Source organism: Chiloscyllium plagiosum, unplaced genomic scaffold (genome assembly GCF_037043375.1).
Source record: "Chiloscyllium plagiosum isolate Xiang-an unplaced genomic scaffold, Cpla_swu_hap1 HiC_scaffold_1, whole genome shotgun sequence".
NCBI classification, from domain to species: Eukaryota; Metazoa; Chordata; class Chondrichthyes; order Orectolobiformes; family Hemiscylliidae; genus Chiloscyllium; species Chiloscyllium plagiosum.
Genome location: NW_028270139.1, coordinates 94,464,089 through 94,488,627, shown reverse-complemented (window position 1 = coordinate 94,488,627; position 24,539 = coordinate 94,464,089). Strand labels below are relative to the sequence as shown.

The following is a 24,539-nucleotide window of genomic DNA, read 5'->3' as shown; positions in this document are numbered from 1 at the left end:
TTCCCTGTCCTGCCTCTAGTCAGTCATTCAGATTGAATACGTTATCCGGACATATGTACAAAAAGAGGTCATGAGTGAAGCACTGGACAACTCATCAGCTCAAAGCTTGTGAGAAGATTTGTAGCTCGGGTGCTCGTTGTTGTGGTTCTGTTCGCCGAGCTGGGAATTTGTGTTGCACAACACAAACCACAACTCATCAGCTCTCAGGAACTGTATCTTAAGATATGGGAATATATATATATAAAAAGTTGGCAATTATTTGAAGAAAAATAAAAAAAAAAACCCTCAATGCTGCATCAACATCAAAGCAGGTTTCAAATCCTATACAATGCAACCATGATGTGATACTCAGTGGATAATTTCTCATCCTGGGTATGGAGACCCAGCAACTGAACAAAGGTCCAAATAATTGATCAGTCAGGAGCATTATTGGACACGTAGTAAATAAGACAAATGATCAGGTACTCTTTAATAAAAGAGGCGCAGGATACAATAGTACAGAAATAAGAGGCAGCATCTTTCATGTGCCGACAGATCAATTGTGTTCAATGATTCTAAAACAAAAGTATTCACTCAGTGTAGACTGAAAAGCTGAGCACAGTTCTAGTCCACAATAAATAGTCAAACAGCCAGTGGAGGACACGTGCGTTGCTTGGCCAATTCTAATTAAATCATTTAGAGATAGAAGTGCCCGCAGCCCATGGCCCAAGTGTTCAAAGTCCAGCCTCCACAAACATTTGAATTTGGCTACATGCCTTCAGCTTGAAGATATCTTGTCTTTAGAAATGTTCAATCACCTCTACTCACGATGAGCATTTTTAAAATAAAAAGTCTAACAACCACACTTCCTTTAATATTCATTGGGAGAGTTAGCAAACTATCACCTCAAGAAATCAATAGATCTGCAAACATCAGAATCCTGAACATGTGCCATAAACAACTAAATATCCTGCAAGGAGCTGCAGATTAATCTATGCAAAGACATCTATCAAACAGCCAACTCAAATAAATCCGATACAGCTATGCAAAGTCTTCAAAGCTTTAATGGTCATTTTCCAAATTCTTGGGTGTCTCTGTGACCACAGTTTATTTTCTAAATAGGTAGATAAAATATACACCAGGTCTTCATTTCATGCTCTAAGTCTCAGCCAATTTCTAAGAAATTATGCTAGTATGAGAGTGGAATACTTGCCCAGATTATTGAATCGTGCAAAGAATGAAGCAGACTTAAAGCTGAGGAGAGGCAGCAACATTACTATCAGGTAGAAGGGGACAGTATTGGTTTTATTCCACCACTCCTGAAACTCGTGCAATGCAGTGTCATTGCTTACAATGACAAACATGTCAGTGCTATTCCTTTGGTGAAGTCCAGGTGGATTTGGACAAATAACTGAAAATAAAAAAAAGATGCGTCAGAATCACAAGTTTGGTAGCAATTGCAACAAATCTCAAATTTATAATGAAAGGGCAAAAGTAAAAATCAGACCAACCAATCAATAGTTTGGTCTGATTTGCAGAAGTTTGCAGAACATACTAATTCCTCTATCTGTTCGCACTTTTCATTACCATTCCAATGATTCTGATGAGAGAGGAGCTGCGTGCAGATTTTAAACAGAAGACAAAAATCAATGGGGAACACACCAGATATGCAAAAGGATCAGTAGGGATCACTTTGATTATGACTGGGTAGCGTGGGGAGTGCTGCTGATTAAAGACCTATGGACCACTATGGCAGCACTGTGGCTCAATGGTTAGCACTGCTGTCTCAGTGCCAGGGACGAGTTCAATTACAGCCTCGGGCGACTGTCAGTGTTGAATTTGCACATTCTCCCAGTGTCTGCGTGGGTTTCTTCCAGGTGCTCAGATTTCCTCCCACGATCCAAAGATGTGCAGGTTAGGTGAATTGGTCATGGTAAATTGCCCATAGAGTTAGGTGTATTAGTTAGGGGGAATGGGTCTGGGTGGGTTACTGTAGGGAATCTAATCTCACCTAAAGTCTAATCATGTTGGTTCCTATTCCTTGAAAGTGAGCCACAGGTAGACAGGCTAGTGAAGGAGTACCCTGGCATGCTTGCCATTATTAGTCAGTGCATGGAATATAGGAGTTGGGATGCCATGTTGCAGCTGCACAGGACATTGGTGAGGCCATTTTTGAGATATTGTTTTCAATTCTGGTTGCCCTGCTATAGTGTGTTGGTAAACCTGAATAGGTTCAAAGAAGATTTAGAAGGATGTTACCGAGACTGGAAGATTTGAGCTATGGTGGGGGGGTGGGGGAGGCTGAATACGTTGGGGCTGTTTCCCTGGAATGTCAGACGCAGAGGAGTGACCTCAGAGGTTTATAAAATCACAATGGGCATGGATAGGGCGAATAACAAAGGAAGTTTTCCATTGGGTTGGGGGGGGGGAGGGGGAGGGGAGAGAGAGTTTTAAAACAAAAATAATCTAACTATATTTCCTTTAATTTTGAGTAAAGTTAGCATGCAATCACACTACCACCTTAAGCAACCAGTAAATCTGCATCAGATTTAAAGGGCTTAGATGTAAGGTGAGAGGGGTAAAGATTTGAGAGACCTGAGGGGCAAACTTTTAAAGCAGAGGTGGTGTGTGTGAACCAACTTGCCAACTTGGTGGTGAACAGGCAGGAGACTGGAAAAACACAGCAAGCCAAACAGCATCAGGTGGTGTAGAAGTCTACATTTCAGGTGTAACCTTTCTTCAAAGCAAGGTGTGGAGGGAAGGTGCAGATAAAAGGGGATGGGGGGGGGGGAGCTGCAGGATGACAGATACAACCTGGTTGGTCAATGGGAAGAATGGATCCAATTGGTGGCAGGGAGTAGTGGCAGTGAGGGGAAGGGGCTGGTAAGGGAATCGAGAGATGGAGAGGGAGGTTATTTGAAAATGGAGAATTTAATGTTGAGTCCTCTGGGCTGTAGGGTCCCCAGGCGGAAGGGGGTGGTGGTGGAAGCAGATTTCATAGAGATGTACAGCACAGAAACAGACCAGTCAGTCGACCAGACTCATCCACGTCAACCAGATATCCTAATTTAATCTAGTCCCATTTGCCAGCACTTGGCCCATATCCCTCCAAACCCTTCCTATTCGTGTACCCATCCAGATGCCTTTTAAGTGTTGCAATTGTACCAGCCTCCACCATTTCCTCTGGCAGCTCATTCCATACACGTACCACCCTCTGTGTGAAAAGTTGTCCTTCAGGTCCCTTTTAAAATCTTTCCCCTCTCAACCTTCTAGTTTTGGACTCCCACCCCAGGGAAAAGACCTCATCTAGTTACCCTATCCATGCCACTCAGGATTTTATAAACCTCTATAAAGGTTACCCCTCAGCCTCCGACACTCCAGGGAAAACAGCCCCAGCCTACTCAACCTCTCCTTATAGCTCAAATCCTCCAACCCAGGTAACAACCTTGTAAATTTTTTCTGAACCCTTTCAAGTTTCACAACATCCTTCCTATAGGAGGGAGACCAGAACTGCACACAATATTTCCAAAAATGGTCTAAACAATATCCTGCACAGCAACATACTCGATGCTCTGACCAAAAGCATACTAAACGCCTTGTGCATTAGCCTAACTGCGACTGTACTTTCAAGGAGCTGGAAACCTGCACTCCGAGGTCTCTTTGTTCAGCAACACTCCCCACGACATTACCATTAAGTGTAAAAAGTCCCGGTTTGCCTTTCTAACATTTAAAAAGGCATCGAGATGGGCAGGAATAGGGTGAATAGCCAGTGCCTTTTCCCCAGGGTAGGGGAGTTCAAAGATACAGGGCATAGGTTTAAGGTGAGATGGGAAAGATTTGAAAAAGGACCGGAGGGTCGAGTTTTTCACGTGGAGGGTAGTATATATATGAAATGAGCTGCAGAGGAAATGGTGGAGGCTGGTACAATTACAACATTTGAAAGGCATCTGGATGGGTATATGAGTAAGAAAGGTTTAGTGGGATATGGGTCAAATGCTGGCAAATAGAACTAAATCAGTTTAGGTATCTGGACGGCATGCATGAGTTGGACCAAAGAGTCTGCTTCCCTTTTGTACAACTTTATGACTTAAGAATGGAATCAGCAACCCACCTAAATTAGATTACAGAAAGATATTGAAGGTGGATGGCAACAAACAGTGGCATAATTAGTTCATAGTACAAAATATTCTTGCAACATAGGACATGATATAAATTAGGAAATTAAGGGGTGCACATAGCAATGGAAACCACATTCAAGCGTAATTTCAATCCAGAGATTTACACAGTAGAAACACAACGCAAAAATGCTGTGGAAAAACAATTCCTGCATGACAGTTTTCTGGAGCAATATGCTGAGCAACCAACTGGGGACACAGGCCATTCTGCATAATACAGATCCAGTATTATGCAGAAAGGACTAATTAATAATCTTATTATAAAATAACTTTTAGAGACAGATAGAATTTTCCATTACAAGTTTTGAAAAATATGAACAAATCTGAAACTAGGGTCTTAAATCTAAATCATGGCTGAACTCAAAGTGTGGAGGAAATTGGCTGGTGGATGTTTGGGAAAATACAGAAGATTCGATGGCAGACAGGGAATTCAAAGGGGAATCTGTTTCTCTTTGCAAGCTTGGTTTTCTAAAAACAGACAGAAATCACTGAACAGGAAAAGCAGGAGTAATGGTGAACACAAGATGTTCAAGGTAACATCAGATCAAAAAGATAAGGCTTTCCAAGCCAAGACGTAATTCAAGGATTAGGAGAATGATAGTCCAGCAAATGATGGTTCAGCAAATGATGACAAAGAAACAGGCTAAGACAGAATATTGGCAAAGACAAATATGGGCCCATTATAGGCAAAGACAGGATAATTTGAAGAAAGAAAATGGAGAAATGGCAGAGAAGCTAAAGGATTACTCTGTCAGTCTTCTCAGAGGAACCAGATACAAAAATTCTCCCTAAAATAATGAAGAATCAAAAAGTCTAGTGAGTGTGGGGAGCTGGATAAAATATTAGGGGGAAAAAATTATTTTTAGGGAAAGTAATGTGACTGTAAGTTAACAAATCTCTTGCATCCAATGACCGAAACTAAAGTGCTGTAAGAGATGGCTAGCAGGTGCTTTGGAGCTAAAAGAGGGATATGATTTTCACTTCCTACTCACTATTTTTTTTAAAACTATCCAGTAATCACATCCTTCACAATAGGATTTTCATGTTTTCTCTACACTACGTCTATAGTCCCCCTTTTTCTCCCACATTTTTTAAAAGAGTGTAGTGATACTTAACCTTCCAATCTGCAGGTACCATTGCAGAAGAGTTAGAATTTTGGAAGTTGAGGGTTGGTATTTTGAGAATATGACTAAGTGAATTAGGAGACTTTTTGTTTCCCCCTTAGCAGCAAATATTAAACAAAGTAGGAATGAAGTAGAAAAAAGGGAGGAGTTTGCAGTGATGCAAAGGAAGCAATCAGTGGATATCTTCACTATAATTTCCAGAAGGCAGATTGGAAACCTTATAGTGGTTTTCAAAGGAAAAGGGTCTGGACTGGGTAAATAAAGAAATTGTGACCATTTGTGAAAGAATAAAAAATGGGAAAACACACAAATAACTGGGGAAAGAAGCAAAAGCAGCATGACAATAAACTTCTTCATGAACTAAATGGTTAATGTCTGAAATGCACTAGAATTGAGGTGGCAGGTTTAATTGCAACATTCAAATGAAAATTAAACTGTTAGCTGAAAAAGGAAGAACATGCAGAGGTGTATAATTAAGGCAGAAGAATGATGCTGAGCAAATTATTCATTCAGAGAGCTGGAACAGAGCCAACAGGCCGAATGTCCCCCTTCTATGCTGTGCGTAAAGATTTTGTCTTTTTAATTGTGTACTGAAATGGGAATGGAAAAAGAATGGAACTGAAAAAAGCACAACAGGTCAAGCAGCATCAGATGAGGAGGAGGATTGACGTTTCAGGTCCGAACCTTTCGTCAGGTTCTCCTGCTTGTTCTGTTGTGCTTTTTCCAGCCACGCTTGTTACCCACTCTGATTTCCAGCATTTGCAGTTCTCACTATCTCCAAGTTACTGAAAATGAGAAAACAACTGTTATAAAATCAGGGTTTGCAAGGACTGCTGCAAGAATATATGATACTCACTGTGAACATTGTTTGCACAGCTATGGGTTACAGCCATGGCTATAGATGAACTGGAGTCAAAATGTGGCACACAAATGAAGCTTTGCAACAAGTAGCAAATTGCTAACTGTTGACTAGTCTACAAAAGTAAAGACAAAGCTCTCTTGCACACCACAATGATGTGATTCATTAAGAGCGATATGTGCATTGCGAACACATTTACATGTAAAAGTTATTAGGGAAAACTCAAATGCAGAATCTTACCTTTACTACTTCCATTTGTACTTAAAACATGACCCACTTCTGTGATATTATGAACATAGTCTGGAAAATAAGGCAATAGATTATGGTACAGGAGATGAAATAATCTTAAACTCTAATACACAAATGCAATACATTATTCTGTGATCGTTCTGTTGCTGTGGAGGGAATCTAAAATCCCTTTGGGATATCAACATATACATGTCCATCTGTTGCAAAGATTCAAATTTGTTTTCCTAATATAAAATACCTTTCACAGTAATTTGATGAACTGAGAGCACAGGATTTTAACGTATGTAGGAATTGAACTCATCTTCAAAGTTTGTGCGAAGATTTGTAGCTCGGGTGCTCGTTGTTGTGGTTCTGTTCGCCGAGCTGGAAGTTTTTGTTGCAAACGTTTCGTCCCCTGGCTAGGCGACATCATCAGTGCTTGGGAGCCTCCTGCGAAGCGCTTCTTTGATGTTTCCTCTGGTGTTTATAGTGGTCTGTCCCTGCCGCTTCCGGTTGTCAGTTTCAGCTGTCCACTGTAGTGGTTGGTATATTGGGTCCAGGTCGATGTGTTTGTTGATGGAGTTTGTGGATGAATGCCATGCCTCTAGGAATTCCCTGGCTGTTCTCTGTCTGGCTTGCCCTATGATAGTAGTGTTGTCCCAGTCGAATTCATGTTGCTTGTTGTCTGCGTGTGTGGTTACTAAGGATAGCTGGTCGTGTCGTTTCGTGGCTAGTTGATGTTCATGTATGCGGATTGTTAGCTGTCTTCCTGTTTGTCCTATATAGTGTTTTGTAGTGTACAAAATACCATGCAAGGACTGCACAAAACACTATATATAGGACAAACAGGAAGACAGCTAACAATCCGCATACATGAACATCAACTAGCCACGAAACGACACGACCAGCTATCCTTAGTAGCCACACAAGCAGACAACAAGCAACATGAATTCGACTGGGACAACACTACTATCATAGGGCAAGCCAGACAGAGAACAGCCAGGGAATTCCTAGAGGCATGGCATTCATCCACAAACTCCATCAACAAACACATCGACCTGGACCCAATATACCAACCACTACAGCGGACAGCTGAAACTGACAACCGGAAGCGGCAGGGACAGACCACTATAAACACCGGAGGAAACATCAAAGAAGCGCTTCGCAGGAGGCTCCCAAGCACTGATGATGTCGCCTAGCCAGGGGAGGAAACGTTTGCAACAAAAACTTCCAGCTCGGCGAACAGAACCACAACATTGAACTCATCTTCATGACCTTGAATGTTACATTTTTAAAAAAGTTTAGTGTCCAACATAAACTGTAGAGATTAGATTACATGGAAAAGGATTAAACTAAAACATGTAGACAGTTTCAAACTTACTGTAAATAAATTTCCCTGTATTGAAGAGAAAATTGGACATAAGCACCCAGTAAACAATCATGGCTCCGAACAGGGAAATGAGAGAGAAAAGAAGACTGGACCACTGGCCAAATGAACCAAAGTAGTATTTGCAGACCTCAGGAAATTCCCAGTTTGATGTATCAATATGAGCTTCAAGACAGAAAACAACATATTTTAGAAAACAATTCAGCAAAGGAAGCCAATAACTAACTCTTACTATCCTACTTATTAAGGATGTCATTTGGTGAAACAACATAATGGCACATACAAAGTGCTATGGATAGAATGTGGGCATCAGTAAGAATTTAAACTCATTGAGAACACGTAACATTGTGACATTGTACATTCAGCTTGCACTTTCCCATCAGCCAAACTCTAGAGTGGATGGAAATAGACAAGCATCTTCAGACAGCCCTTCCACTATCTAGAAGGGCAAGTGCAGCAGAAGCACGGCAATACAATCACTTGCAAGTTCCCCCATTAAGTCACACAACATTCTGACATGGAATTACATCACTGTTGCTTCACTGATTTGGAGTCAAAATTTTGGAGCTACCTTCCTAACATTCAGGATGCACATGGTCTGCAACTGTTCAACTCCATGGTCAGTCACCATCTTCAAGAGTAATCTAGATTGGGCACAAAAACTTGTTCTGCCAACACACACCTCCCATGAAAGAATACAAAAGTAGGATGGGAGACAAAGACATGTGAAAGCTATTTGATTAATCAGATGTGTTTTTTCTTCAAACACCTTAAGTTAATGTCACATTCCAAATACCCAGCATTCTAGTGATTTAACTTTTCTTATTAAGTAAAACTGCTGCTGGAAATTGCTTGCAAAACTCATGATGCTAATATGGAGATGTCAAGCTTTCTGTGAAAAATAAAAAGTTCAGCAAATTGGCTGACCTAATTTACTTTCAAAATTAAGTTCGTTTCAATATATTTTATGAATTTAAATGTGCAGGTTTTTGCAGAGGGATGTTGAACATGTACTCATGATAAAAATAAATATTTGGGGAATAAAATGTTCTAACTGGTGTTGAGTCAATCCTAAGGAGTTCAAACCAGCTTTCAAAACTGGAGGCACAGGGTTACAATCCACTCCGCAGGACTGTATTCAGAATCCTATACAAAGAGGTTTTGTAACTAGTCAGAACATGTTTTGAATACACATCAGAAGTTACCATTAGTATTGTTATACAGAGTCATCGAGATTGATTTGAAATTACTTATTCTGCACTCCAGGTGCCATTCAATATTTTTATAAGTTTTTCAGCTGACGATTTTTGAAAACTTGCTTCCTTAAATCTCTGAGCAAATTAAGCGTGGTAATGACTGCACAACCCTCAAGTTAACACAACTACTTTTCATAGAATGCAAGAAATTTGTAGTGGAATTACCTATTATATTTATCTGAAAATTATTTCAAATATTTGCTTTTCACTGTATTAAACTGTACAGGTTTATTGCAAAATAATAATACACACCTACTGTCTGTCTAGATTTCAGCACCCGGTAACAACAATACAGCATCAGCAGGTTCATTAAAATGAGCAAGATAATCCCCAAAGTAAATCCTGCCTAAATGAGAGGGGGAAAAAGAAAAAGTTTGCTTTTGAAGTTATAACTATCTCAAAGTTCCAATATGTCAAATGAACACATTAAAAAATGTAATACAATGATTAACGTATTGACAAAATTCACACAAATGGCCAACCTCCTTTAGTGCCCACGGAAGACTCAATATTGATGTTCCCATCATGGTATTCCAGATAGAAAATCTGGAAATGAATAAAATACCTCATTTTGATCAAGACGGCAGAGCAATTAAGAAATATTTTCCTTACAAACTGACATCGATTTGAAATTAATAATCCTGAAGAATGCATATGTATCAAATGGTTTTTTTAAAAGTACTACAAAAAAAACTGGTTCATCTATTTCAATGAATTACTCATGAATTTTGAGTTTCTTTAAAAAAGGTGCTCATATATCGAGACAGAAATTCTGGCTTTTGATTTGACTTCCAGTTTAAAAGTGTATTTTGATCAATAGGAATTAATGTCAGATTATTGAAGAAAATGTAAACCTGTGCATACATTGTAACAATGCTGGGATTCTTTCCAAAGCCATCTGTGCTACTTTCAAGTTGGAGAGCACTTCCTAAAGGACTGTAAACATAAATTTCTTCTTCAGCTGGAATTACATGATCAGGTGGTACCTGCAAACCAGAAATCAGCAACTTATTGATAAAAGGTACCATCATATTTAAATTTTAAAAATCACAAAAATCTCAGTTGCAATATGGCATGCTCTCTGTACTCAATGCCATCCACAATGCCTAAAATATCCAACTCGAATGATTCAACAACATGGTAATTAAAATGTTCATAATATAGATCTCCCAATCTATAACCACTCCTGCACCAATTTCATCAAACCTGCATGGGCTCCTGGCTCTTCAATTGTTCAATTATTATTTTCCTGATTTTGAAAAACCTTCCATCACGGAATACAGGGAGAACTAGCCATTTCAATCCAGAACCAGCTCAAAGGTAGAAGACAGAGGGTGGTGGTGGTGGAGGCCTGTGACCAGTGGAGTGCCACAAGGATCAGTGCTGGGTCCACTGCTTTTTGTCATTTATATAAATGATTTGGATGTGAACATAGGAGGTATAGTTAGTGAGTTTGCAGAAGATACCAAAATTGGAGATGTGGTAGACAGCAAAGAAGGTTACCTCAGATTACAGGGGATCTTGATCAGATGGGCCAATGGACTGAAGTTTAATTTAGATAAATGTCAGGTGCTCCATTTTGGAAAAGCAAATCAGAGCAGGACTTACACTTAATGGTAAGGATTTAGGGAGTGTTGCTGAACAGGGAGACCTTGGAGTGCAGATTCATAGTTCCTTGAAAGTGGAGTCACAGGTAGATAGGATAGCGAAGGAGGCATTTGGTAGGATTTCCTTAATTGGACAGAGCATTGAGGAAAGGGGTTGGGAGGTCATGTCGTGGCTGTACAGGACATTGGTTAGGCTACTGTTGGAATATTGCATGCAATTCTAGTCTCCTTCCTATCGAAAAAACGTTGTAAAACTTGAAAGGGTTGTTGCCAGGGTTGGAGAATTTGAGTTACAGGGAGAGGTTGAATAGGCTCGGACTGTTTTCCCTGGAGCGTCGGAGGCGGAGGGGTGATCTTATAGAGGTTTATAAAATCATGAGGGGCATGGATAGGATAAATAGACCAAGTCTCATTTCTGGGGTGGGGGAATCCAGTACTAGAGGGCATATATTTAGGGTGGGAAGGGAAAGATATAAAAGGGGCCTAAAGGGCAAATTCTTCACGCAATTGGTGAGTGCATGGAATGAGCTGCCAGAGGGAGTGGAGGAGGCTGGTACAATTACAAAGTTTAAAAGGCATGTTAATGGGTATATGAATAGGAAGGATTTAGAGGAATGTGGGCTGAGTGCTGGCAAATAGGACTAGATTAGGTTAGAATACCTGGGTGGCATGGACGAGTTGGACCGAAGGCTGTTTCCGTGTTGTGTATTTCTATAAGAGTCCCTCCCATTTTCATAATCTACCATACCCTATAAATTTCCATCCCAAAAACTCTATTCTTTGGAGACTTCTGTCTCTTGTGCATTCACTCACTCTTTGCCTCATCATTTACCAGCATAATTTAAACCATGCTAATCTAAGTTTGTGACTTTCTTACTCTTGCTTCTGCCAGAGCACCTAACCTTATTTCAGGGCATCTTAAAAAAGCCCACATTTCAGACCAACTTCTCCCAGTCTTTTGGCATCAACTATTCTTATGCCTTTCTATTGTTTAGCAAGTGCTTGACCATGTTAACTGGTCTATACAAGTTTCCAAAGAATGAAATCAAAGATGTAGACTACAATTGAAGAGATCCAAGTATCATATTAACGACTCCCCTCACACCTGGATTGAATTCCATTTGCCACTGATCAGCGCATCTACACCCTCCTGTAATCGAAGGCTAGCCTCATTATTTACAACCCCATCAATGTTCATCTCATCTATGAGCTTACCAATCAATCTTCCTATGTTTGTTAAATGTATTCGAGGAGGAGATTGATTCTCTTACTGATTTAAAAATCTAAGGTTATGGAAGAGGCAGGAGTGTGGAAATGAGCATTATCACATCAGCCACGACCTCATTGAAAGGCAGAGCACATGCAATTGACCTACAACTGTTCTATGTCTTTGGCCATAAGTAGCATACCACAGGGCCTAGTTTGGGTCCCTTGCTGTCTGCAGTGGATATACCTGCATATAAACTTTCTATATGCAGGTAATAGCAAAGCTAGCCAAGAAGTTGAATGAAATGGAAAGTTGTCAACTGTCAAGATGATGGCGTCATTCGATTGGTCACTCAGTTGGCTGCATTTAAGTTTGCAATCCAAAGTGATGTAAATAATATGGGTTCAGTTCCTGTACCGGCTACAGGCACCATGAAGCTGCCACTTCTTCAGGTGGCCCTCAGGTTAAACACACCACCAGATTCTGGATCAGTCGTGCTGGAAGAGCACAGCAATTCAGGCAGCATCCGAGGAGCAGCAAGATCGACATTTTGGGCAAAAAGCATGTCTCTCCCTGAAAGAGGGCAGTCTGTCATTAGATGGGCTGATAAGTGGTAAAGAAAATTCAATCCAGATGTAAGGGGAGTCACTAATATGATACTGTGGATTTCTTCAATTGCAGTCTACATCTTTGATTTCATTCTTTGGAAACTTGCATAGTTCTGTTAACATGGTAAAACACCTGCTAAACAATAAGGAGTAAGAATAGTTAATGCCAAAAGACTGGCCTTAAAATGTGGGCTTTTTCAAGATGCCCTGAAAGAAAGATGGGGACTCTAGCAGAGGTGGGAGGAAAAAGTCACAAACATAAGTTGGCATGGTTTACGTTTGCTTGGATGGGTGGAGAGGTAACAAATGGATTTCAATCTGGAGAAATGCAAGTTTATGCACTTGGCAAGAGTAAATGAAGTATGTGAATACAAAATAAATGGAGGGATGTTGAGAAAGCTAGAGAAACCTTGGAGTGCATGTCCACAGATCACTGAAGTTCAGAGGAATAGCAAGATACAGTAGCAACAGTTGCAGATGGCCAACTTTTCTTCACAGGGTAAGATTTTAAAAACAAGAGCAGGGATGTCATGCTGGAACTATACAAGGTACTGATTAAGCCATGGCTGAAGTTTAATGCACTGTTTTGGTCACATTACAGGTAGGATATAATTGCTCTAGAGAACACAGGTGATTTACCAGAATGTTGACGTGACTTGGAAATTGCACCAAGGGGGAAGGTAGGAAAACAATCCTGCTCTTTCCAAAGAAGAGATGAGGCTAAGGGGTAACTTAGTTGTGTACAAAAATAGGTGCTTGATTTAATAGACCAGAAAGACCTGTTTCCCATTGCAAAAGGATCAAATAACAAAGTGCACTGCTTTAAAAGGTGCCCGGAAGCAGGATTAGACAGGATAAGAGGAAAAATGCTGAAAGAGGTTGGTGGCTATCTGGAATTCGCTGCCAGTTTGGTAATTGAGCCAGAAATCCTCAACTCTTTTTAAAAAAAACAGGTACCTGATTCTGCAACTGAAGTACTGTAACCTGCAAGGCTATGGAACAGGTCCTCACAATTAGGATTAAATTAATGGCTACTTTATTCAAATGGTCCAGACACAGTGAATTGAATTACCTCTTTCTGATTTAACTTTTCTACAGTTTTAAAGAACCTTTTCAGCAACTGTAGGAACAACTAGCACATCCAAAACTCATGCATCTCCAGACCAAAATGTGGTCAACTCAACTATTGAAATCACGGAACTAGACTTGGAACATAATAACTTAACAGAAGTCACCAAGGGCTGGCTATATGGCCTCAAAAAAAAAAATAAATAAAAAAAAAAGTGGGCGGCACGGTGGCACAGTGGTTAGCACTGCTGCCTCACAGCGCCTGAGACCCGGGTTCAATTCCCGCCTCAGGCGACTGACTGTGTGGAGTTTGCACGTTCTCCCCGTGTCTGCGTGGGTTTCCTCCGGGTGCTCCGGTTTCCTCCCACAGTCCAAAAGATGTGCAGGTCAGGTGAATTGGCCATGCTAAATTGCCCTTAGTGTTAGGTAAGGGGTAAATGTAGGGGTATGGGTGGGTTTCGCTTCGGCGGGTCGGTGTGGACTTGTTGGGCCGAAGGGCCTGTTTCCACACTGTAATGTAATCTAAAATCTAATCTAATCTATTGTCTGGATATTTGGGAAGGGACAATAAATGCTGGACTAGTCAGAGATGCTGACATCCTGAGAGTGAACAAAACTACTCACTTTGTAAACACGAAGTGGAACCAAACCACTGCTGCTGATATCAACCAGAAATCTTCCTCGTTTATGAAACTCAATTAACCAAATTACTACTCAAACCATCAGGAAAGCAGATGTTTGAATTCCTATAATTCCCACTAGGTCTGCTAAGATGTGTCAAGTTCAGCTGTGATGAATAAAGCACAACCATCACTTATTAAACTTGAACAGCACAGAAGAAATCATTTACTCCAATGCGGCATGGTGGCATAGTGGTTAACCCTGCTGCCACACAGCGCCAGGAACCCAGGTTCGATTCTAACCGCAGGCCACTGTAGGGAGTTCGCATACTCTCCCAGTCTGTGTGGGTTTCGGCTGGATGCTCCAGTTTCCTTTCAGTCCAAAGATGTACAGGATGGATGGATTAGCTATGGTAAGTGAAGGGATCGGGGGTGGGGGAAATACTCTTCAACAGGTTGGTGTGGGCTAGATGGCCTTATTCTGCACTGTAGAGATTCTACGATCTTAGAGATGGCACAATCTTGAGGCAGCTTCAGCAGCATAAAGTGGATGAGAGTTAGGTGGAAAAGTAAGGAGAAGATATACAGAGGAGTGGGTGGATGTAGCAAAGGAACAAAAGAACAGAAACCTGCAATATTTATTCAAAGCTGAATAGTATTGTAAAAAACACATTATTACCAAGGTCTTGTGTGTTGTGGTCAATTTACTGTAGTACTGAATACGGCTGTTCATTGCTGAAGCTTCTTGAGTCACCTGCTCCTGTTGAGCTATGTTTCCATGAAGGTTTCTGGGTGGCACGTAGAAAGGTCTAAGTGGAAGATACAAAATATACTTTGTTAACGTGTACATGTGATTTGCAAATATCAATTTTAGACTTTAATGTAGAATAAGTGGGTATAATGGACAACAAATAGTGGCGGTGAAGAGCCATCTTCTTGACTGTTACAATATGTAATGTGAAGGGACAGAGTTCCAGGAACAATGAAGGAATGATACTCTACGAAGACAGGATGATGCGAGAGAGGAGGAATGTGCACCTGCTGATTTTGTCCTCCTTAAGAATTGATCTCAAGTCAGAGATGCTGTCAAAGGACCAATGGCAAGATGTCAGCATGCATCTTCAAGGTAGCACTCCGTGCAGCCATTATGCATTGGTAGTCAAGGAATAAACGTTTATGATGGCATGTCATAGGAGGACAGATGGCTTATCGCAGGAACTAAGAATGGAACTGAACATTGTGGAATATTCACAGGAGTTTACAACCTTGCTACATTTTGGGACCATAGTCAATACAACGTAAAATGAAGGAGATCTGCAGTTTATCTGACAGGCCTGGCTGGTTTGATTGCAAAGAAAGAAAGACAGACAGACTAAATTATTTTACTGGTGTAAAATGGGGTAAGGTATTCACACTTGCAAGCAATGACAAAGGCAGCTATGATGCTTGGGAGTTTACAAGTCTCAGGGAAGTTTTAAACTCATGTGTATCTATTCTCCAAACTTGTGTTTCACCAAAGACAAAACAAAATACAAATCTAAGAGGAGCTTGACAATGCCATCCATACAATCCATAAATGAGGGCATTACCTACAGGGGATATTCCAAAGCAAGAGTGGTATGGCCCTCTACCTTGGTCATTGTCGTCTCAAAGATAAATTACAGCAGAGATTACTGTGATTTTGCTGCTTTTGTGTAACTAACATCCTCCAGGAGGAAACTTATCACAATGGATGGTTCTTTGTCATCCAAAAATCAGGACAGTGGCACCAGATGTCTCTGACTATCACCAGACTGGACTCTTTGAACAGGGTTTTCATTCCACACAAGTACCAGTGTCAACTGCGGTACAAATCACTCCCTGGTGTGCAACAGGGCAAGGACGCAACCCTGTAATTTTTCATTCACAACAGGAATTCTATCCTTTTATTAAGGTCAGCCTTGCTGCATATAGAAATTGAAGACAAAACAGTGCTGAGTGAAATTCCACAGGGATGAGCACTAGGGCCTAAACTAGTCAAAATCTATGTCAAGGGGAAAGAGGGAGGGAGGAAGGTAAAAGTGAAAAAGATTATGAAATGAATAAAAGATTTGGGAAATTGTGAAACTGTCCATTTTGGCAAGAACTAATGTTATTATCTGGATGGTGAGAGATTACGGAGCTCTCAGTATCCTAGCACCCGAATTACACGTAGTAAACATGCAGTTGCACTAAGTAATTAAGAAAGCTAATGCAATAAGCATTTGAGGGGCATTGAATATTTAATGGACAGCTATGCCTGTTACATTGGGCATTGATGAGATCATATCTGGCATACCATGTACTGAATATGTCTCCTTTTTTTAAAAGGCAGACCACAAGACACAAGAGCCGAAATTAGACTATTCAGCCCAACAAGTCTGCTCCGCTATTCAGTCATGGCTGATAGGTTTCTCAACCCCATTCGGGTTGTATTGGACCCTTCAGGTTCCGTTCTTTGGAGGTCTGTCTTGTTAATTTCACCTGTCTTGTGAAGTTTCCTCAGATATGCTACAATATGGTTTTCTAGCTGTGAAGTTAGATCTATTGCCAACTGTTGGCAGGTGTTTGTATCTGCGAGTAGTGTTTGCTTTTTCAATGCATTGTGTTCTGTTCAGAATGACTGTCATGCAGCCTTTGCCTGCCAGGAGGATTACGATATTTGTCTTTTGAGTCCTTCCAGGACTTTCCTTTCCAGTGTGTTCCTTTCTTTCTTTCCACTTAGTGTTGGCGCTACTGTCTGATGGCCTGCTGGATTTTTTTTCATAATTGTTATCTTGCAGGGTGGATTCCAGTGCTGCTAGGAAGTCCTTTTTGTCCGCATCCATGTGGTTGAAGTTCATCCCTTGTACCTGGATGGCATTTTCCAGTTTCTGTGATAGTCAGTTCAACAGATTCTTTATCCACATCTCTGAATAGTCTGTGTTATTGCAGTGCGTGACCTTGCCAGTCTTTCTTGTCAGGCTAGCCTTTTCTTTGTCTTGGTCCGCTGTTCCTTCCTGTTGATGGCTCATTATAACGTACTTGTCCATTTGTGGTCAATCGCATTTCTACGGATTACCAAAAGTTACATAAACAAGAGGCCCCCTCAGACCCATAGTCTCACTTCTCAGTACACCAACTTACAGATTAGCAAAGGAACGACAACACAAACTGAAACAACTAGTAGAAGACTCAAGCCACTCCTGCCTGCCTGTCCAATGTAATGTTTGTTGCATCCTTGTAGGGTATTTTGTATGTGATAATCATTCTGTTGGTTGTTGGTAAATTCATCAGGAGCTGTTTGCGTGGTTGATAGATTTGTGGACTACCGTGATGCCTAGGGGCTGGGGTAGTCTGGTCATCTGGCCATCCACTCAGGAATTCCTCAAAGACACAAAGGTAGAAGACGACGATGTCATGATTTCCTTTGATGTGACGGCCCTATTCACATCAATAAATATCACCCGAGCCAAAGAACCACTGCTAGACAAACCAAGGACATAAGCACCTGACAGCAGCAGCTCTATCAGGAAGGACAGCATCCTCAAACTAATAGACCTGTGCCTCTCAACCCACTTCATCTTCAATGATAAGAGCTATAAACAAATCAATGGGAGGCCTCAGATCACCAATATCAGGATTCTTAGCAAAAGCTAGAACGAATAGCCCTTCCCACGATCCAGCCGAAGCTTTGGGTCTGCTATGTGAATGACACCGTTGTCATCACAAAACAAACAAATTAGAAGAAACCCACAAACAACATCCTTACTGGTATAAAGTTCACCAAAGAGAAAGAGAACAACAGGCATACCTTCCTAGATGTCAGAGTAGAAGAAAAAGCCAATGGAGAGTTGCAGACCAGCATCTACAGGAAAGCCTCACACACTGACCAGATGCTCAAGTACAGGAGCAATCTCCCCAACACCCACAAATGGAGCTGCATCAGGACATTATTTAAACAAGCCACAACACACTGCAGCACCCAGGAACTAAGCAGCCAAGGAAAACCATCTACACAAATGTAACCGATAAATGCTTCCGCCGATTCCTACACAACACGCCTAGAGGCTCTAGCCACTCTGCCATTCGGTAAAGACATCTTGGAGAAGATGACCAGACTACCCCCAGCCCCTAGGAATCACGGTAGTCCACAATTCTATCAACCACACAAACAGCTCCTGATGAATTTACCAACAACCAACAGAACGATTATCATATACAAAATACCCTGTAAGGACGCAACAAACATTACATCGGACAGACAGGCAGGAAACTAGCCACCAGGATACACGAGCATCAACTAGCCACCGAAAGTCATGACCAACTATCACTAGAATCAATACACAGACAAGGGACACCAGTTTGACTAGGACAACACATCCATGCTGAGAGAGGCTAAACAAGGTAAAGGGAATTCCTAGAGGCCTGGCATTCAAACTGGCATACCATTAACACAGATTTGGACCCCACTTACGAACCTCAAAAAAATAACCAGAAGTGATATCACCCACCACAACAGACCAAGGCACATAAATAGAAAGCGGAACAGAACACTAGTGCTTCATCAGAGGCTCACTGATGATGTTACCAAGAATGGTGATGAAATGTCTGTGAACAAACCCACCAGCTCAGCGAGCAAACCTGCAACCTGAGCTACAAATCTTCTCTAAAATCACAAATGTTAAAACATTGCTGCCTTTAGACGAGAATGCCGTCAAAGCCTTTTTTAATTTCATTTGAAAAATTGGCTGAGCAGATGGAGCGGCCAGAGAACTGGTGAGTCATGCTAGTTCAGACTAATGTAGTAGGGCTGGTGAGGTATTTGCAGCGCTGTCAGATGAGGGGTCAAGAGATTACGCAGATGTCAAACAGGATATTTTGAGTCTCTGAACTGGCACCAGAAGCGTATAGACAGAGTTTCAGAAACAAAGAAGGAACCAGGTCAGCCTCAAGTTGAGTTCGAAAGAATTAAACATAATAATTTTGATAGCTAAGTGCAGGCTTTAAAAATAAACAAGATATATCAGGATCTAAGAGAGATTATTCTGCTAGAGGAGTTTAAAAACTCACTTCCAGAGATGATAAGAATTCATGTGGATGAACAGAAAGAGAGGAGTGGCAGAGACGGGAGATGAATATGCATTGGTGCAGAAGGTGAAGTTTAACCTCTGACAGGAATTTCATCCTGTGAAGGATAGAAATTGGGAGAACGGGAGATCCTTCACTACAAAACAAACAGTAGATCACACTGGAAATAGTTTACCACAGGTGAAGAAACGAAATCCAAGAGGGTGAAAAAAAGGTGAAAGGCCTCAGGTATTTCCACTGTGGTAAGGCAGGATACAAAGTTATAGTGCTGGTCATTGAAGAAAGGTACCTTGGGAAAAGATGTTGACAAAAAGAGGCTAAACCAGTGGGATTAGTGGAAATAGTAAAAGGAAACATCAAGAAAAGTCAAGGAGTTTCAGGCAAGTGCACAGCCTAGGCAGGGCCTGGTATTGACTTAGTGATCGATCTCTATAAAGAATTAACTCTGTAGGTAAAGTTTACTCAGGAAGAACAGGGGGAGAAGGGCAAGAAAAGTTACAATTCTAAGAGATACAGGATCTGGTCAGTCTCTAATAAAGAGAGTGATGAAACTATTTGCACTCTTTCTGGCATGTTACCCAACCGGGTGTTAATTTGTGGAACAGATGCACAGAGATTTAGTGTTCCCCTGTGTAAGATCAGTTTGAAGAGCCAAATCAAGACTGGGGAAGTAACAATGGAAGTGATCGACAAAGTTTGAGTTCCAGGAATACAATGTGTTCTTGGATGTAACTTAACAGAATCCAAAGTGGGAGTGATGCCCATTGTGGTGGAGAAGCCAAAAGGATCGATAAAAGATCTATATCATCATGCATACTCAGAACAGGAATAACATGTCATCCTGAGGGTTATCTTAACAAATCTTAAGGCAAAAATGGAGACCACGGCAGGTTACTGCAGAGGGGAAATGGGCGGAAGTGCACCAGATTCTGTTGTCAGTAGCATAGTGACAGGAAGCATTACGGGTAGCATATGAATTACCAACAGACGGTCATCTAGGTGTGAGGAAGCCTCAGGCTAAGGTACAAAAGCATTTCTATTTGACCTGGACTGCATAAAGATTTGGTTGAATTTTGCGATAAGTCATACATGCCAAATGGTAGGTAAGCCACAGGCAGTAATAAAACCAGCACCTTTGTTACCAATTCCTGCATTCAAAGAACCTTTCATGCATGTTAATTAATTGCGTAGGTTCCCTCCATAAAAGTAGGAATCAGTATTTGATAAGCATAATGGATGTGACTACCAAGTTTCCAGAGACAATTCCATTATGGAGCCTTAAGGCAAAAGGGTATTGGAGGAGTTGGAGGCTTTCTTTACCCAGTATGGGTTACCAGAGAAACTCTAATTTTAGTGCTAAACTATTTAAGGTAGTCATGGATAAGTTTAGGCATATTGTTATGACACACAGTGGCGAACCTCTCTGTTAATTAAACTAAATACCCAGTAAAGCTCACGTTGCCTTGTAATCTGTTAGAATATGAGTGACAGAATGACCAAGTTCCACTATTTAAACAAAATATAATTTTTTTTTTAACTCTAAGAAGTGAGCATTAAACAACAACTATTCAGAACTCTAAGGCCTCCTTTCTCCTAAATGCTCATTACCTGAGCAGAGAGAGGAGTTGAACACAAGGCTACAGGGTTGGTGCAGGAGGGGTGGGTTTTGGATTCTTGGATAATTGGGGTAGGTGGGTCCTCTACAAGCAGGATAGTCTTCATCTGAACCAGAGGGGTACCAATATCCTGGGGGGGGGGATATTCGCTAAGGCTATTGGGGTGGGTTTAAACTAATCCAGCAGGGGAATGGGAACCAAAATTGTAGTTAGAGTATAGAAAAGGTTGAGATATCAAGTTTCAGGGATGCAAGATGGCACCGGCAAGCAAGAAGTTGGTTTCAAGGAGCATCTGGAATAAGGTGGGTGAACTTGCAGCATGGGTTAGTACCTAGGACTTGGATGTTGAGGCCATTTCGGAGTCATGGATAGAGCATGGACAGGAACAGTTGTTGCAGGTTCCAGGATTTGGATACTTCAGTAAGAATGGAGAAGATGGTAAAAGAGGGGAGATGTGGCATTGTTGGTCAAGGACAGTATTATCGTCGCAGAAAGGATGCTTGGGGACTCGTCAACTGAGGTAGTATGGGCTGAGGTTAGAAACCGGAAAGGAGAGGTCACCCTGTTGGGAGCTTTCTATAGGCCTCCGTATAGTTAGGGATGTAGAGGAAAGGATAGCAAAGATGATTCTCGATAGGAGTGAGAGGATAGTAGTGGGAAGTTGCATGTGGAGTCAGGAGATAGGGGAAGCACTAAATGAATATTTTGACAGTATTCACTCTAGAAAACAACAATGTTGTTGAGGAGAATACTGAGATATAGGCTACTAGACGAGTGGGTTTGAGGTTTTCAAGGAAGAAATCCTGCAGAGTGTGAAAATTGATGAGTCCCCTGGGTTGGATGGGATTTATCCTAGGATCCTCTGGGAAGCCAGGGAGGAGATTGCCAAGCCTTTGGCATTAATCTTCAAATCGTCATTGTCTACAGGAATAGTGCCAGAAGACTGGAGGATAGCAAATGTGGTTCCCCTGTTCAAGAAGGGGAGTAGAGACAACCCTGGTAATTATAGACTGGTGAGCCTTACTTCAGTTGTTGGTAAGGTGTTGGAAAAGGTTATAAGAGATAGGATTTATAATCATCTAGAAAAGAATAATTTGATTAGGGATAGTCAGCACGGTTTTGTGAAGGGTAGGTCGTGCCTCACAAACCTTATTGAGTTCTTTGAGAAGGTGACCAAACAGGTGGATGAGAGTAAACCGGTCGATGTGGTGTATGTGGATTTCAGCAAGGCGTTCGATAAGGTTCCCCACAGTAGGCTATTGTACAAAATGCAGAGGAATGGGATTGTGGGAGATATTGCAGTTTGGATCACTAATTGTCTTCTTTCAGCAAGCCAGAGGGTGGTGGTTGATGGGAAATGTTCATCCTGGAGTCCAGTTACTAGTGGTGTACCGCAAGGGTCGGTGTGGCTGTTTGTCATTTTTATAAACGACCGACCTGGATGAGGACGTAGAAGGGTGGGTTAGTAAATTTGCAGACGACACGAAGGTTGGTGGAGTTGTGGATAGTGACGAAGGATGTTGTAGGTTACAGAGAGACATAGATAAGCTGCAGAGCTGGGCTGATAGCTGGCAAATGGAGTTTATTGCAGACAAGTGTGAGGTGATTCACTTTGGTCAGAGTAACCGGAATGCAAAGTACTGGGCTAATGGTAAGATTCTTGAAAGTGTAGATGAGCAGAGAGATCTCGGTGTCCAGGTACACAGATCCTTGAAAGTTGCCACCCAGGTTGACAGGGTTGTTAAGAAGGCATACAGTGTTTTAGCTTTTATTAATAGAGGGATCAAGTTCCAGAACCATGAGGTTATGCTACAGCTGTACAAAACTCTTGGAGTTGGAGCACTTGGAGTATTGGGTACAGTTCTGGTCACCGCATTTTGAGAAGGATGTAGAATCTTTGGAAAGGGTGCAGAGGAGATTTACTAGGGTGTTGCCTGGTATGGAGGGAAGGTCTTACGAGGAAAGGCTGAGGGACTGGAGGCTGTTTTCGTTGGAGAAGAAGAAGGTTGAGAGGTGACTTAATTGAGATATAAGATAATCAGAGGGTTAGATATGGTGGACAGGGAGAGCCTTTTTCAAAGTATGGGGACGGCGAGCATGAGGAGGCATAGCTTTAAATTGAGGGGTGATAGATATAGGACAGATGTCAGAGGTAGATTCTTTACTCAGAGTAGTAAGGGTATAGAATGCGTTGCCTGCAACAGTAATACATTCGCCAACTTTAAGTACATTTAAGTCATCATTGGACAAGCATATGGACGTACATGGAATAGTGTAGGTTAGATGGGCTTCAGATTGGTGCGACAGGTCAGCGCAATATCGAGGGGCCTGTACTGCGCTGTTATGTTCTATGAACTATAGACCAGTGAGCCTGACCTCAGAGGTGGGCAAGTTGTTGGAGGGAATCCTGAGGGACAGGACGTACAGGTATTTGGAAAGGCAAGGATTGATTAGAGATAGTCAACATGGCTTTTGCATTAGAGGTACAGTTAGTAAGTTTGCAGATGACACCAAAATTGGAGGTGTAGTGAACAGTGAAGAGGGTTACCTCAGATTACAACAGGATCTGGACCAGATGGGCCAATGGGCTGAGAAGTGGCAGATGGAGTTTAATTCAGATAAATGCGACGTGCTGCATTTTGGGAAAGCAAATCTTAGCAGAAGTTATACACTTAATGGTAAGCTCCTAAGGAGTGTTGCTGATCAAAGAGATCTTGGAGTGCAGGTTCATAGTTCCTTGAAAGTGGAGTCGCATTTGGTATGCTTTCCTTTATTGGTCAGAGTACAGGAGTTGGGAGGTCATGTTACGGCTGTACAGGACATTGGTTAGGCCACTGTTGGAATATTGCATGCAATTCCGGTCTCCTTCCTATCGGAAAGATGGTGTGAAACTTGAATGGGTTCAGAAAAGATTTACAAGGATGTTGCCAGGGTTGGAGAATCTGAGCTACCGGGAGATGCTGAACAAGCTGGGGCTGTTTTCCCTGGAGCGTCGGAGGCTGAGGGGTGACCTTATAGAGGTTTACAAAATTATGAGCAGCATGGATAGGATAAATAGACAAAGTCTTTTCCCTGAGGTCGGGGAGTCCAGAACTAGAGGGCATAGGTTTAGGGTGAGAGGGGAAAGATATAAAAGAGACCTACGGGACAACTTTTTCACACAGAGGGTGGTACGCGTATGGAATGAGCTGCCAGAGAAAGTGGTGGAGGCTGGTACAATTGCAACATTGAAGAGGCATTTGGATGGGTATATGAATAGGAAGGGTTTGGAGGGATATGGGCCGGGTGCTGGCAGGTGTGACTAGATCGGGTTGGGATATCAGGTCAGCATGGACGGGTTGGACCAAAGGGTCTGTTTCCATGCTGTACATCTCTATGACTATGAGTTTTACAGAGGGACATACACACACCCCTGCGCTTCCCAGGGATAATCTCTCCAACATTGTCCTGTGCAGGGCAAACGTGGAACCTGTCAAACATTTGCAGTAAAAAAGATGTCTGTGGCTGCGTGCTATTTGGAGACTTACCCCACAGAGGCAGCTACAGCAGTCATATTGTTGGTGTGCAGTCCGAATGCCCCAGAGAGGGGCCGAAGATGGACGGGGTATTGGGGACAGGGGTTCGCGTGCTTTTTGCTGGGGGTTGGGGTCTCTCTCACTGTATGCTGCTGCTGTCTCCTGAATGTGGAGCAGACTTTAAAAACTCCGAGCCCCAGAG

At 41.8% G+C, this 24,539-nt stretch overlaps 1 protein-coding gene across 5 annotated transcripts in view; it reads right to left on the bottom strand.

The window, feature by feature from the left end:
* slc38a9 (solute carrier family 38 member 9) overlaps nt 1–24,539 on the bottom strand; it is a 73,105-nt gene that overhangs the window by 39,142 nt on the left and 9,424 nt on the right. For 4 of the 5 annotated variants that reach the window (XM_043688658.2, XM_043688666.2, XM_043688643.2 and 1 more), the window contains exons 3-9: nt 14,798–14,927; nt 9,873–9,994; nt 9,491–9,554; nt 9,261–9,354; nt 7,747–7,917; nt 6,378–6,437; nt 1,193–1,390 (exon numbers count right to left, since the gene is read on the bottom strand). In XM_043688658.2, coding sequence (XP_043544593.1) covers nt 1,193–1,390; nt 6,378–6,437; nt 7,747–7,917; nt 9,261–9,354; nt 9,491–9,554; nt 9,873–9,994; nt 14,798–14,927 — 839 coding nt within the window. The remainder of the gene's footprint in view (nt 1–1,192; nt 1,391–6,377; nt 6,438–7,746; nt 7,918–9,260; nt 9,355–9,490; nt 9,555–9,872; nt 9,995–14,797; nt 14,928–24,539) is intronic. The other variant, XM_043688682.2, reaches the window with a different exon arrangement.